A 15,665-nucleotide genomic window follows, 5' to 3' on the forward strand; every position below is an offset into this window, starting at 1 on the left:
AGCACAGAAGGCCAGAGGTCTCAGAACCATCTACTAAAGAAGCTGACCAAAGGAGCTTAGCAACACCCAAGTCAAGGCTTTTACAATTTTACAGTGGTTTAGGCAAACTGTGAAGGCTTCCTTTCAAACTATAAGACAAATGTACACTCCTGCCATTTGAATGTAGCACAGGAGAAGTCCTACAGCCTGATTTGTAACCTCATCCATAGATGACTGCAAGCAAGTGATGGTTAAACAACTGGGAAGAAAGCAGGGAATTCCTCAGCAGATCTCATCTCTGAGAGGGCTGACCAAAGACCTTACAGGGCACAGACCTGACAGTGTGCACCACCATTCAGTAACATCATCAGCTACAGCACAAGCAAGAACCTCTCTTCCCGCCCCACCCCCCCCCCACACACACACCGACACACGGACACTGAATGGCTGTGTAAGAACTGCACTCATTAACATGACAGTGCTGTGTGCTGGCATCACCTGTGAAATAAAGCATGTACATGCTAACTCCAACTTCATTTGTAGGTTTACTAGAATGAAACCATCAGTGAACAGAAGATGCGTGAGGACTGAGTGATAAGCTCAGGGTGAGGGAGCTGGACGAACTAACCCAAGTAATATGTGGTAGGAAACAAGATGAGTCTCTCAAACTGCAGTGACTAGTGTGAATTTAATGAGATACTACAGTGTGATGCTGAGCATACCTCTGGCCAGAAGGAAACTCTCACAGGTCGCTCTATAATTTCAGGGGAGATGACAAATGAGCTCTGCCTTGATTCACAGCACATCTAATAAGTACATGCAGGCATGTTGTACATGTGTGCTTACTGCATCACAGCACAAATCACAAAACACAGCTACATATATGCATCTGGTGCATATCTATGCCAAATATCTGTACAAACCTCAGTCGAGGAAAATGAAAGTTCTGCATCACAGAATCACAGCACACCACCACAGCTAGAAAATGAGCTCTTCACAATGCTCACCGAGCGCCACGGCAAGAGCACAGGCTGAACAGAAAGCCACGTCAGCGCACAGGGACTGGACAGCCGAACGTCGTCTATGGCTTCACTGTGCAGATCTGAACTTTTTCTCAGAGGGCATGCAGGTTTCCACATTTAGAAAATAAAGCTACATACACACACGCACACGCACACACGCATGCACACACGCACATTATAGCTATATTAATTTAGGGGCTTCTCAGATGCAGGTAAACGCACTTGCTGCACACGCCTGGCAACTCAAGCTCAGCTCCCGGGACGCCGTGAAGGGGGAAGGAGAGAACCAAGCCCACAAGTTGTCCTCTGACCTCCACACATGTGCCCTGGCATGTGCACCCACATACACAAATCATTTTCATTCATAATAATTTTCAAATTAAAAATTCAAGGTACTACTAAGCTTAATTTGTAAGACTACAATATTCAAATGGATTTATAGCTTACTACTAAACTGACATTTGACCAGTAAAAAAGTTTCAATCCAAACCAGAAACTACCTGCTCCCTCTGTCTCTGCAGCTGCTGAGGCTGCAGATGAAACTGCTTGGTGTCTCTTCATGTGCTTTCTACAGTGGATTGCAGTGCGGAAGCCCTCTTCACAGAATGGACACTTGTAAGGCTTCATGCTCATGTGTGTGGCCATGTGCCTCGTGAGGCTCCCATTGGTGGTGAAAGATGCACTGCAGATGCTGCAACTGAATGCCTTGACACCTACATCAACAGAGAAAGTGTTACTCCAGCATCTTGAAATCATAGGCACTCAAGGACAAACAAACTTGTAACAGCAGAGTGTATGTGGCTTACAGGTTACGAGATTTTGACTGGAGAATGCTAGAAACAGACACTAAGACAGCATGTCTGATGACACACTCTCTTACAATCAACAGCCCTGAGAAGACGCTGCTCACAGCAAACCAAGACAGCCCTGTCTGATACAACAGTGCCTCAGAAGAAGCAGCTACCTGACTGCTTTCCCTCAATAAACTGATTCTCCCTGCCTCCTGAACAGTACTTCCTACGTACCACTATCCTAGAACCAACTTTTCAAAAGCCCTTAAAACCACTCCCTAGTCACCAACAGACTCATCCACAGGCTTTTCTTCTTTGTGCATGTGTAAGTGGTACACCATCATTTTCAAATAAAGCCGTATACAATAGACATGCTGATTTCAAATGTGTAAACATATTAAATGGAATGTATGTGTTCAACAGGTAACTATAACCTAATCACAAACCATGTATCTGCTAAAGATCCAATAGTCATAAATGGCCATGCTGCATTTTTAAAAGATTAACCAAATTGATGATAATAAAACAATCAACCTAACTTTGAATAGGAGAATGATTAGAACTGACAATTCTCTGCAAGTGCATAGGAAGAAGTTCAACACCATGGACCACTCGGAATACACAAATCAAACCCCAAGTGACAGCTACCCACTCAAGAATGGTGTCAGCACGAAAACACACAACACAATGTCCTGATCTGGATGTGGGAGAGTTAGACCTTCATACATGTGCATGTTACTTGAGAAACAGTTTATATTGAGCATGAAAGTTTACAAGTGGATTGCTTTTGTGTGTTTTGAACCCAGGGTTTTGCACATGCTGGGTTCCCCAATAATCACCATCCCTAGAGGCATTCCTAGCCCTAAAAAGGTTATTCTTATGGCCCAGCAATTGTACTCCTTGACGATAAAGCCAAATCCATATTCATACAAGTCAAATAGTAGATCTAATAAACAGGTAAATTAAACTTTCTTTGTATAATGAAATATTATGGATCATAAAAAATGATCGTAGTTTTAATACATGTTACAATACAGATGAGCCCTGAACGACACACTGTACTAAGTGAAAGAAAATGACCACTCAGACCATCTATGAGCTCACTCGAGGGTAATATTTACAACAGGCATCTACAAAGGCAGAGCTAGATCAAGGATAATTAATTTATAGCTGGTGATATTAAGAGAATAGGGGAGTGAATGACTAAAGGTCTAGACTTTCTTTTGGATGCAATAAAAACAAACTAAGAACAGATGGTGGTGCTTTCAGCACTCTGTAGACAGGTAAAACCACTGTGAGTAAACAGAATGATGGATGGATTCCATCAATAAAGCTATACCATGAAAAGAAGAGAAGTCATAATTTCTATAGGAAACAGACAGTAACCTGTGTGTGTCTTCTCGTGGGACTTGAGGACACCAGAGGAGACAAAGCCACGTCCACAGAGCTTGCACTTATAGGGCTTCTCCCCCGTGTGTGAGCGCACATGCTGCTTCAGGTGGCTGGACTTCTTGAAGCCTTTGTTGCAATAGTCACACCTAGAAATGAAACACAGAGAACTCAGGCCCTGCTCACTCAGGGACGATTACTGAGCAGCCCAATATCAGACAATACAAGAGAGCAAAGCAGCTTCAGCATGGTCACCAGGTGGTCAGTGTTCTTGAATAAACTATGGCACTACCCCACACTCAGAGAATACAACAAACAGTACAAAACAGGGGCAAGGACAATTAACTGCTAGATCAAGTTCTGTACAGGATATTAGTAATCTTAAATGTATTATTTTGAAATTGGCAAATGCTGTAACTCTGCAGGACACAAAGCATTTAATGTAATCATTAGACAAGCATAAGAAGAACAGCTGTCAAGATGCCTTATAAACCGGGGGTGGGGCGGGGAGAAGGTGAGAACGAAGCCTATTTCATAATCCAAGAAAACTGAGTTACAAAGCTCTTGGCTATTGCAGGTGTACAGTCAGCACTCAGCTGCAAGAGCTGGGTCTGTGCAGTGATTACCTGTAAGAGCGCCTGCTCTGGTCCTCGCTGTCCTCCAGGAACTGTGGGCGTTGTGTTTGTAGGTCCAGGTCCTCTTGAGATGACTCTGGAAGCAAACGGGTTGCCTAAAATGGTCAGAAATATAAAGCAAGAATATATAAATATCTATTAATAAGTATAAGATGACTCAATAATACCAAGGATATAAATGTTCATGATGCAGTTTTATGAGAAAAATCACAAATAACCCATTGTAATCATTTGAAACAGAGAAAGTATAAATCAATGGCACAGATATGATTAAGTATGTATTTGTTTTTTACTAAGCTATTCATTGGTTGTTTGATACAGAGTGTAGGTCTAGTTAGCCAAAGTTAGACTGGCATTTGCTATGTTGATTAAGCTTTTTTCAAACTCATGACCCTCCTAGCTCAGCCTCCCAAGTGTTGGGATTATAGACTGAACTTCTATGCCTCACTAATAACCAACTTTAGTACAAAGTAGAAACAAACATGATTTATCTTAATGAGAGATTACTCTTTCATCAGCTTGACTCTACCACCTGTGAATGACTGGATCTTAAACACCCTATATTCTTAAGGATTGGCTGCTATTCTGTGACACTATTGGTGACTAGTAGAACTTTCGTGAGGAGGACCCATTTGGAGACTACTGTTATTATTATTTTTATTGTTTTATTATTGTTATTTACTGTGTGTTACTGCTATTAACACACTAGTAAATCCAGCTTCTGATATAACACACCAATAAATCAGTGGCCTTCAGTCAAAATGGCAAAGGTGCCCATGGTGTTTAATAATCTAAAGTACCGTAAGATGCTTTGCACATGATGCATCGGATGTAGCAACCCGAGTGTCCCAGATATAGGTATGCCATAGAAGTGCATTCTGAATGATTCCAACAGCAGACAGACAGATGTCTGCTGGCTGAGGCGCTATCCAGCCCTTCTCCTCATACTCACCACATTGATGGCATCAGAGCTTGGGACCTGCAGTAAGTTTTGCTGGTGGAAACTCGTGGACAAGGCCTGGGACTCGAGGGTGCTAGAGTCCTGCAGCTGCTGCACAGGTGGGAAGGAAGTCTGCTGACTGTACGTGTCAGTCACTGTGAAACCTGAAAGAAATTAGGTAAGGAGCTCTGCAGCAAGTGTTAGTTACACAAAGGTACCAGTAAAGTTATAGAGAAGATATGTCCAGGTAGTTTCTGCTTTCTGTGTGAGAAACAAGAGGAGAATGTTCTTTCAGCAGTTCTAAGTCTCTGTTAACAGGCAGTAGGATGCTGTGTCTACCCATGTTCCCGAGACATAGGTTTTATACTCCAGCCATGAACACCAGTTCCCATCAGATCTTCGTTCTAACCCATTGCTTTCTCTGGGATAGGGACCCTGGATAGAATGGCTATAAAATTCATTTTTAGGAAATATTAGATCACAAAATATTACATACAAACAATCATAAATGCATGCAATTACTGGATTTAAATCATATATTTTACAAAAGCCCTCAAAGAAATGCCAAAGCTTTGCAAGCTAAGCCCAGCACAGGTGAGCTGGTGTGCAAGCTTAATGAAGCTCACACTGACCTTGTGAAAGTCCTGCCGACTCAAAGGACGACTGTGGAGTGCCCTGCTCTTCAAACTGGTCCATGTGCCCTGAGAGAGGAGCCTGGGAAGCTGTGAACCCATCTAAGGGCAAAGAGAGGAACACACACAGTCAAGATTCATCCCCATCTGCTGACCCATCCAGAAGTAAGGCCACTGAGTTTTCCAAACTTAGCCTCCTCATTTTGAAAACACAAGAGGAAGGTAATGTTCATTGTTCTAAAAAATTTTTTATATATCTCAATGTTCTGAAATGCAATTATACTTAATAATTATGTAAAACTCAGGCTTCATAGGGGATAAAATGTATACATTCCTGCCCATAGACTAAAATAACTTTAGAACATTTACAGAACAAAACCATAAATCAGCCAACAAATTGTCTGCTTAGCAAGTCTGATAAGAAACATGCTAGAGTGCAGACCATAAGTTACAATGAGCACACTAATGCAGCTGAACTGGCACGTTTTTGTTGACCAACACTGTGATAAAACAAAGCAACATACTGCTTATACTGTATTAGGAGCCCCATCCCCTGTGACCAGTAACCATTACTGGGTTCATCAGTCTTGGAGCCTACATGGAGTTCTTGTCACAGAATATCAATGAGCAGAGCTAAAAAATAAAATGCTGACAATATATCAAAAGAAGTTTATAAACACTGCATAAAGATCCTACTTCTATAAGCCATTAATAGATTCAACATGGGGGCTGGAGAGATGGCTCAGTGGTTAAGAGCACTGACTGCTCTTCCAGAGGTCCTGAATTCAATTCCCAGCAACCACATGGTGGCTCACAACCATCTATAATGGGATCTGATGCCCTCTCCTGGTATGTCTGAAGACAGCTACAGAACTCATATACATAATAAACAAATAAATAAGTAAATAAATAAATAAACAAAACTTTAAAAAAATAGATTCAACATGTATACACAAACACACAAAAGGCCACGATAACACATTAACTTAGAAAAAAATTGGAAGACCTTACATCAAAATATGGACAGTAAATATTTCTGTAAGACTAAGATTTTAAATAATTAAAATTTGCCACCAAGAAGTCATATTGCTTTGTGTTTAAAGTGGACAACAGCATTGATACATACTAGGAAAAATAAAATAAAATAAATCACTCATTCCCTAAAAGAAGCTAATAAAATGGAACAGCTGATGTCTGAGTTAGGAATGTAAGGAACAACACTAAGTGATCTAGCATCACAGCGCACATACATAACTGGCACAAAGTGTGATTTAGAAAGGCAAGTAGGATAGCTGATGCGGCTCAGTAGTGGAGTGCTTAGCCTACACGATACTCTGGATATTATCCCCAGTGCCAGGACCCATCAAGGAGAAGCTAAAAACCAGCAGGCAACCTTCCTGAGATGGTTCCTCCACAAACTGTCAAAGTTAATGATGGATTTGCTTCTCTAGGCAGAGAAGATTTCATTTTAGGAAAGACTCCTGATATTAATATGCTTTTCCAGTTATTATTAAATGTTTATTATATTCATTAGGTATTAGCGTACCATTTTGAGCAGATTTCTACAGAACAACAAAGATGTACTGTCTTATAGTGATGCTACATAGACAAATAGATATTTAATTCTTAATGATAATTCTATAAGAATTATAAAATTATATTAGTAATTATTAAGTTCTTTTATAATAGGACTGCTATTAAGTCCTTTCTGATGTCAAAACTACAATGAGAACTCTGCCAGTCTTCAAGTGTCAGAGTTAACTGCTTCTAAACAGACATCTACAACTTAGAGCACATTCCAAGAGTTATAAAACCATTAACTAGAAGTCATAAAAGGGGAATTGAGGATTTACTATAGGTTCAAGGACAGAAGATAAAATATTGATCCAGGTTTATCTATACAAAACTTCAATGATAACTTAGTTACAGTCTTTAACTCTAGTTAGTGACAGAAGATGAATGTTTAGCTAGATAATTACTCTTAATGGATATGTATGTAAACATTCTCTGTTGTAAACTTCTTATTCAATTTACGATTTGAATTTATATTTGAACTTCTAGTGAACTTTTATAAAAAAAAGAGATGCTTGGATAAACCATGTGATCTATTCTAGAAAAGGTACAAAAGACTAGGAAGCATTACATTGCATACCATGGGGGTAAAAGCATCGGGAGCAAGAGAATTATCACATCAGAGCAGGAGGGGAGAACAAGAGTAGAAGGACACTGCAGAGTGGAGTAACTCAGAAACTATAGGTAACATAAAAAAATTAAGAGAGCAATGTGCAGAATGCAGAGGGGAAAAGAAAAAAGAAGCTGCAGAGAAAACAGAAGGAACAAGCAGACTTCTCCTTACCATGGGACAGGACAGGTCTTTTCTTAATAGCAAGGCAGGCTTAGTCTTAGTAAAGAGAACAAAGCTTTCTTCTTACAGATTTGGGCTTAATTCATTTAGCAGTAAAATGGTAGAAGCTTTTTCTTTCTCTATGCAGTATAAGTTGGAGTTTATTCTTCATCCAGAATGAGTGAGTTCTTTCTGCACTGGTGGCTTAATCTTTTGCTCCATATAAGAGTGTGTGTGTGTGTGTGTGTGTGTGTGTTAATTATGAGGTAAATATGTAACTGGGCCCAACTGGTTTGAATGGAAATATATGAATGTGTATGCACGAATCTGTATATGAATTTATGTGACTTTAATCCATATTTGCTTGTGGTTTTTTTTTTTTTGTATTTTTTGTATTTTTCCTTCTGTGAGCATGATTCTCTTCTCATGGTTCAATAGAAGTTAATTGCTCCAAACTTCCCCCTAGACTGACAAGTGGTAATCATCTGGGCAAGAGGGGAAAAGCTCGAGCAATTAATCCAGAACTTAATCCCTCTGTTTTACTATGAGGTGCTAAGAGCCAGAGATTGCAGTTTCTGGGTTCAGAGGAATTCAGACAGCCAGGTCAGCTAGCATAGCAGTAGCTTAGACTTGGTGACTTATACTGAAGATAGATAAATATTTTATTATTAAACAGTGGCCCTAAGTATCTTGCCCTGACGAAGCTCTTCTTCCCCACCTTGGCTTATGGAAAGGAAAGGAGAACAGAGAAAGGAGAAAGGAGAAAGAAGAAGAAAGGAAAGGAAGAAAGAAGAGAGACAGGGGGAGGGGGGGAGGGGAGGGGAGGGGAGGGGAGAAAGACCGACCACAGGGTTGGTATCTGGCACCCCAGCATCAAAAGGAAGGCAACAGGGACTGCACTGGGCCTCAGGACCACAGACTTTGCCTGGGATCATTAGAAAAGCTGAAGCTCCTGAAACAGTACCTTCATCAGCTTCCAAAGGCTGATCTGCCAACTGCTGTCCAAGTGCCGCATCTTCTGTGCCTACCACGTGCTGTGGCCCCAGTTCCAGTATAGACTCAGGGTCTGCTGCCACTGTCTCTGGAGTCTGCTGCAGCTCTCCGCTTTCAATCTCGACAGGCATGGGAGCCGACACTTGTATGCTCTGCTGGTCCACGGTGCTATCATCATCCATGGAGGAAGCCTCCTGATGCTGTTGGAGCTGCTGGGCCAGTTCGTATCTTTGGAAAAGCAGAAGACACTATCAACAGCAGAAATACAACTGTGAAAAGATGTCCTTCACTAAAACACTATTTTTACTCTTCAATTATTTCATTTTGAAGTCATGGCATTAACCTAGCTAAAAGTTAACCACTTTGTGATTCTAAAGAAATTCCTGTTGCCTTTCATTGCTGTCAGCAATCACAGGACTCAAAGGCATGAAGGACAACACATCCAACAATCCCTAACGTTTACAAAGCCACAATAATGGCACACCTAAAAGCTCAGTACTGGGAGGCTGAAGCAGGAGAACACTGTGACTCAAAGCTACCCTGGACTACAGAACGGAACAGAGTCTCAGCATACCCCACACTCCTTTAAAAGCAATCTTCCACCTGCTGCCTCTTAGTCTAGGGGAGGTAGTTTTGGGGGTATGGTGTGGATATAAAGCCCTACCTACCCACAAGTCATGTGTTGAAGACTGTTTCCAATACAGCACTGCTCAGAAACGAAACTTTGAGGAAATGACTACATTAGGAAGATCTGACTTACTCAATGGCAGAATCCCTTGCTAAATTCCTAATATTCTGGGGGAGGTGTTGAACAATAGGAAGTAGGTCTTAGTGGTAGGAAGCATGAAGCACGCCTTTGAAGACTGCCACTTGTCCCCTGACCCTTCCTTTGCCTTTCTGCTTCCTCAATGACAAGAGAGGAGCAGACTCTCTGTCAAATGTCTCCTCTGCCATGATGTGTGGCATTAGTACAGCTTAAAGGTTATGGTGTTAGGTAATCACCATAAAACCTCTCAAAGTCAAGTAAGGGTTCATCCTTTAAACTGTTATCAATGGCAAAATCAATTAAAATTCAGCTAACCATCGTGTTTCAGGACATGTATTATGAGGCATAGTCCATCCTGATTTTCTCATGTTAATGTTATTCTTAGCAATATTTACATATATAAAACATACCCAGTATATATCCATCAGGATCAACAATTTATCTTTCAAAGAGAGAGGTGAGCAATGAATTATATGAAAGAATCCAAAGACTTTAAGAAAACTACATCAATTACCTTATTAAGTGGCTAGCTACCAAACAAAGAATCTAGGATAATGAGTCACCCCTGCCCTTTCCTATGTGCATGGCTAAACCCACAGCTGTAACATGTGTATGTTCTATCCCAGAATCTTAGTGTATCTGCCTCCTCTGTGGTCCACACTGAGTTCCAAAATCTTGCCTCTTCACTTCCCAATAGCCAAGAATCCATTTTCAACTCCTTGTACTCCAGAACAAACAGAATGCTCACGTGACATCAAGTGGTCAGGAAGTGCACCTCCCCTCTCAGCCAGGGCTCCATGCCACAGCAGTCACCTGCCCCACTCTGATGACTGTCTCTCCTGGGGCTTCTGCTTCCCTGCCTAGCTATGGTTTTCATTTTTTATAAATTTTACTTTTATAATCATGTATGTCTATTTGTAAAGATATTTCTTGTTATTTTTTGAGGTTATAATATAATTACATCATTCCCTCTACCTTTTATCTCCTATCTCCTTGCTCGCTCACTCGCTCTCTTTCTCAGACTTATGGCCTTTTAAAAAAAATTAATTGCAGCTACATAATATATATGTATATATACATGCATATATATCCCTCAATACATAAAATATTACCTGCTCCATCTGAATAATGTTACCTAAATGTATGTTTTCAAGGCTGACCCTCTGTACTGAATAACCCATCAGTGTGCTCCTCCCTGGGCAGACTGTTTGTTTAGCTCTCAATGTCCCTATAGCCTCTAGTTCTGTATACAGGCATAAGGCCACTTGGGTTTTCTCCTGTGTTTTTAATATAAATGTGTGTTGAATTTTGGGGAACTCCAAAACAGACAAAAAGGGAAACATGGACTGTATCTCCCCTTGCAGTCTGGAGGTGATTCTATGCTGGGATGTGTTTGGGACCTGGGATTCTCTGTTGAAGGAATGTGCAGTACCATTCCCACTCAGATAGGAGGGTGCTGTGCTTCCCCTCCACAGGCTGGCTCAAAAGCTGTCGAGAGGCCATGCTTGTTTTGTAGGTTGTTATTTGTTCTGTGCAAATATGCACAAAATCTGTAAGAGAAACGTGCTCGGTATTTACGGTACAGTGCAATAGTTAATCAGCTTCTAACGCTCCAGAGTTACAGTCATGCTTTCCCTCAGTAAGACCCTCACCAACAGAGGCCAAAATATTTAACCTAATTCAAGAGACCCAGTAATGACGCCACTGACTATCAGGTCCATCAATAGAGGCCTTAAAACCTGTATTCTCAACATTTTCACAGAAAGAATATTATAAAGGCTTGACTTCCAAGCAAAAAAAAAAAAGCATTTAACCTGCCACAGAGTACCAAAATTCCCAAGCTCCAGGCTGCACCACAGCTTTCAAGCCAGCCTGGGGGTGCTGGGGGGGGGGTTCAGGGGAGAGCACACTCGTGTACACATGCACACGCACACACACATTTATTCTCTCTCTCAAAAAAAAAAAAAAAGTTAAAAACCTATACTTTCTTTTTAAAAATCTTCACCACTCCAAAGGTCTAGCCTTTGACTATCAGCTAGAAAAAAAAAGAACTTACAGTAAGGCACTTTGCCTGATATAGACTGCTTCAGTATTAAAGTAAAAATGTTAGCTGAGCATGGTGTTATCCATATGTGTAAACCCTAGCAAGCAGGACTTTGAGGCAAGCCTGACCCTTTTTCATTTAAAAAAGAAAAGAGTGTGTGTGTGAGTGTGCGTGTGTGTGTTAGGGTTGCTTTGGTTTTTTTATTTGTTGCAGACAGGCTCTTACTCTCTAGTGCAGTCTGGTGTTGAACTGTGTCAGCCTCTCATGTCCTTAGATTACAGGCATGAGCCATCATAACCAACGAAAAAAAAAAAAAAAAAAAACCTAAAAGTTAAAAAATATGTAAGTTCGTGCTGTCATCTATAGCTCTCATTAGATCCCTAAGTGCAGACAGTCAACTTTCTCAACCTGATACAAACCATTAAAAAAACAACACAAGCATCAAAGACAATTACTTCTTAATTGCTCCCCACCCCATCTGGGAATTAGGACACTAATTAAAAGGCAAGCACATCACAGTGGTCACATCAGTAGTATACCCACCTGTGAGTTTTCATATGTTTCTTGCAGTTCAGTGAAGTCTTAAAAGTTTTCTGGCAATAGGGACACATGTAGGGACGGAGGTCATTATGTATACCCATATGTCGCCGTAAGCTGCCACCTGTGGTAAAGGCTCCATTACAGATCAGACACTTGAAAGACTTCAGTCCAGTGTGTGTCCGAACATGGGCTTTGAGTACGCCTGCAGAGACGAAGCCTCGTCCACACTGAGAGCATTTGAAAGGTTTTTCACCTGTATGTGATCTAAAAGGCAGGTAAAACCTTACTACAACACTCATTCCATGTTTATAACACTAGAACAAAGGCAAAAATCAAAGACACTTCACTCTAGGACACTCTCTTTAAAGCAACCAGAAAAGATGTCACTCTTTCCATCTTCTAGTGAGCAATTCTGAGACTCAGTCAAGGGGCTACACACCCGAAAGAGATGTCTTCAGAATACTACACCACCTCTCCTGAGCACATTTCTATTTCTTTTCACTGATGAATTAAGCAAATTAATTTCACTAAGAATTAAGCTCTGGTGAGAACATCTGTAAAAGTTCAACATTCTAATTAAAATAAAAACTATTAAGTCTTTGACACATGCTGGAAATTGCAAACACTAAAATATAACTGGAAAATAAGTAAAACTCAGGGTTTATTTCTGACTAAAATATTTGAATGAATATACTCAAGAATAAAAAAAGTCACAAAAAATTTTATGGTCAAATAAAATATTAACCATAAGGTAACAACATCATCCTAAATACTTAGTCACCAGATGACTGAGTCTCTGTGCCTATACTAAATCCCCACCTCCTCTCGGACCTTACCTGATATGTTGTTTAAGATGGCAAGACTTTTTATATGCTCGATGACAGTAAAAACATTTGTATGGTCTATCTGCTTCATTGCCAAAATTATTATTAAAATAATTCTGGAAAAATTGGTTTTTTGGAATGGGCTGGATAAGACCTACAAATCAAAAGGAAAGCAGGAATATTCACTGTTAATGTTACTACTAATATGTCAAAAGGCATTTGCTTCAAGGTAAAGGTAAAAGTTCTGATGACGGTAGACTCCAGTATCACAACAAATGCTATTTTAATTATGTCATGAATTATCATCTATTTAATCAAACCATTTCCATCCCTATGGTGCAATGTTTATCAGTAACTATGCTCTGGCCCTGCAGAGTGTGTATATTATTATAAACATAGACTGGAGTCTAGAGCCATTTTTAAGGCATGTGCTGGCATGAGCTTTACATATATACATCTAAAACTTACATCAGGATTTTAAATCTTTCTTTATTCAGTATAAACACTACGTAAGTACAATAATAAACTTAAAACATGAATACATCTAACATGACATTCTGCTCTGTAAAGGCAGCATTTTCTCCAAAGTTTTATTAAAGGGGTATATACAAATGGCAAGATAATTAACCTAGGGGTTAAAGAGATGTCTGAACAGTTAAGAGGACTTTGTTCTTCTTACAGAGGACGCAGGTTCAATTCCCAGCACCCACATGGTGGTTCACAACCACCTCAACCCCAGTTTCAGGAGATCCAATAGGCCACACATGTGGTACACCTATATGATGCAGGCAAAACATGCACATAAAGTAAAATAAATAAAAAATTTAAGATTATTGAGCTATGTATTTCAGGAGTTATATGTTTTTATTAAATAAAGGGTTTCCTTAGTTTGCTCATCTATAAACACAAAATAATGATGCCTTTGGTTAAATACACAATTCAGCACAAACTCAGTTGTCAAACATCAGTAACTGAATGGTTATCTGAAACATTAAGAGGAAGACTGGCCTGTCCCTCCTGCTGTCAAAATTAAGCGGGCACCTGATAACACTCTGCCCTCATACACTCCATGCCCAACCTCCTCCCCTCAGCAGTGCCACTAACTTCTACAGAGTAATCACACATCCTTTAAGACATTCCAGCTTTCCTGACTTTCCCTGAAAGAGCAAGCTGTGTTCCAATTTTTTTCCCCTAAAACTCACTGCTTATACTTCATGCAGACCCTTAACACCTTGTCCAAGTCTTTATATGTGACACTATCTTCCTCAACACAGAACTCTACTGTACCCATGTACTAGGCTCCCTGGGTACTGAAGTGAACAACTCTAGTAAACACAATAGTACCTTAGTGTCTTTCTTCTTGCATGTAATTACATCTGATATGGTTTCCAAGTACATGATTTGTAAAAAAGACACTGAAGTGTTTGGGTTTGGGGGAGGAGAGGGGCCCTCCTATGAGTCATTAAATGAAGTGATACTCATTTTTATTTCTGCTAATTTTCCTTAGACAAGGTGTATACCAACAAAGCTATTATAAGATCTCAATCTTTAAAAAAGAAAAAGAGGATAAATAAAGCACACATCAAAGCTTAACATGCTAGCTCTGTCAGTCATTCATTTCTATTGGACTTCTGGCTTTTTAGGAAACTACTAACCTCAAAGAAAGACATGAATAAATTTAACTCAATGTAAGTCGAAAGCAAACTAGAAATGACTTTAAATTCCTTAAAATTTCTTTTATGTTAGCAGAGAAGAGTGGAGCTTAGAGAGAAATACAACTGACCTTACTACTGCAAACAAACATAATTCAAATACCGCAGAATGACAGGATATGGAAAAACACAGCATCTCACATATAATATACCATAAGCAACCCTGACATACAATAGAAACGTGTTTATTATGATGAAGCAATCACTAAACAGCAAACATAAACTTAGACGATCAACCACCATAACAATGGTGCTATTTTTAAAATAATATACAGGCCAATTAGCCTAGACATTTGTGCTGAGGCACAAGTTTATCTTCATGCGCCTATATCTATACATCCTACACACACACACACACACACACACACACACACACACAGTTTAAAAGGAAGCTGTAACAGGTTGAAGATCCCTAATCTGAACTGGGAAATGTTCCATAAGGCATTTTGAAAGCCAAATGATGCTACAAGTGGAAAATTCCACATCTGGTTCTCTCATAACAGACAGGACACCATCAAATGACAAAGGCACTTAAATTACTATGTAAAATTACCTCAGAGTTTTGTATGTACAGTAAAAATTTTAAAATTAATTTTGTCTTCAAACTTGAGTGATCGTGATCATGCATGCTTACAATCCCAGCACACAGGTGTAGGCATGAGGTTAAGAAGTTCAAGGTTATCCAGATCCTACACTACAGTTTTGATACTGTCTCAAAAGGAAAAAGAAAGAAACACCCTGTTCAAACAGATCCTTCTGATGACTTCTTGCTATATTTCAGAATTTGAAGATTTCTTTTCTCAATTGTTTTAGCCTCTACATTTTAATAACATAATCTTAAATAAAAATTCAAAACGACTTAGAGAGGTGGCTCAGCAGTTAAAAGTACATAACACAGTTGTAAACCTCAAGTTCAGTTCCTAGCACCTGTATCAGATGGCTTCCAACCACTTGTACCTCCAGCTCTAGGCCTCCTGCGGGTCCTGCACCAATACACATACCCCACAACACACACACACACACACACACACACACACACACACACACACACACA

General features: G+C 39.9%; 1 protein-coding gene across 4 annotated transcripts in view; it reads right to left on the minus strand.

The window, feature by feature from the left end:
- Positions 1 to 15,665, minus strand: part of Znf236 (zinc finger protein 236) — an 84,150-nt gene that overhangs the window by 32,081 nt on the left and 36,404 nt on the right. For all 4 annotated transcript variants that reach the window (XM_028768935.1, XM_028768934.1, XM_028768936.1 and 1 more), the window contains 8 exons: positions 12,912 to 13,053; positions 12,079 to 12,339; positions 8,697 to 8,953; positions 5,389 to 5,490; positions 4,769 to 4,920; positions 3,808 to 3,911; positions 3,179 to 3,330; positions 1,502 to 1,714 (listed from right to left, as the gene is read on the minus strand). In XM_028768935.1, the coding sequence (XP_028624768.1) occupies positions 1,502 to 1,714; positions 3,179 to 3,330; positions 3,808 to 3,911; positions 4,769 to 4,920; positions 5,389 to 5,490; positions 8,697 to 8,953; positions 12,079 to 12,339; positions 12,912 to 13,053 (1,383 nt within the window). The remainder of the gene's footprint in view (positions 1 to 1,501; positions 1,715 to 3,178; positions 3,331 to 3,807; positions 3,912 to 4,768; positions 4,921 to 5,388; positions 5,491 to 8,696; positions 8,954 to 12,078; positions 12,340 to 12,911; positions 13,054 to 15,665) is intronic.

The sequence above is a fragment of the Grammomys surdaster genome, unplaced genomic scaffold (genome assembly GCF_004785775.1).
Source record: "Grammomys surdaster isolate TR1022 unplaced genomic scaffold, NIH_TR_1.0 189, whole genome shotgun sequence".
Classification (NCBI taxonomy): domain Eukaryota; kingdom Metazoa; phylum Chordata; class Mammalia; order Rodentia; family Muridae; genus Grammomys; species Grammomys surdaster.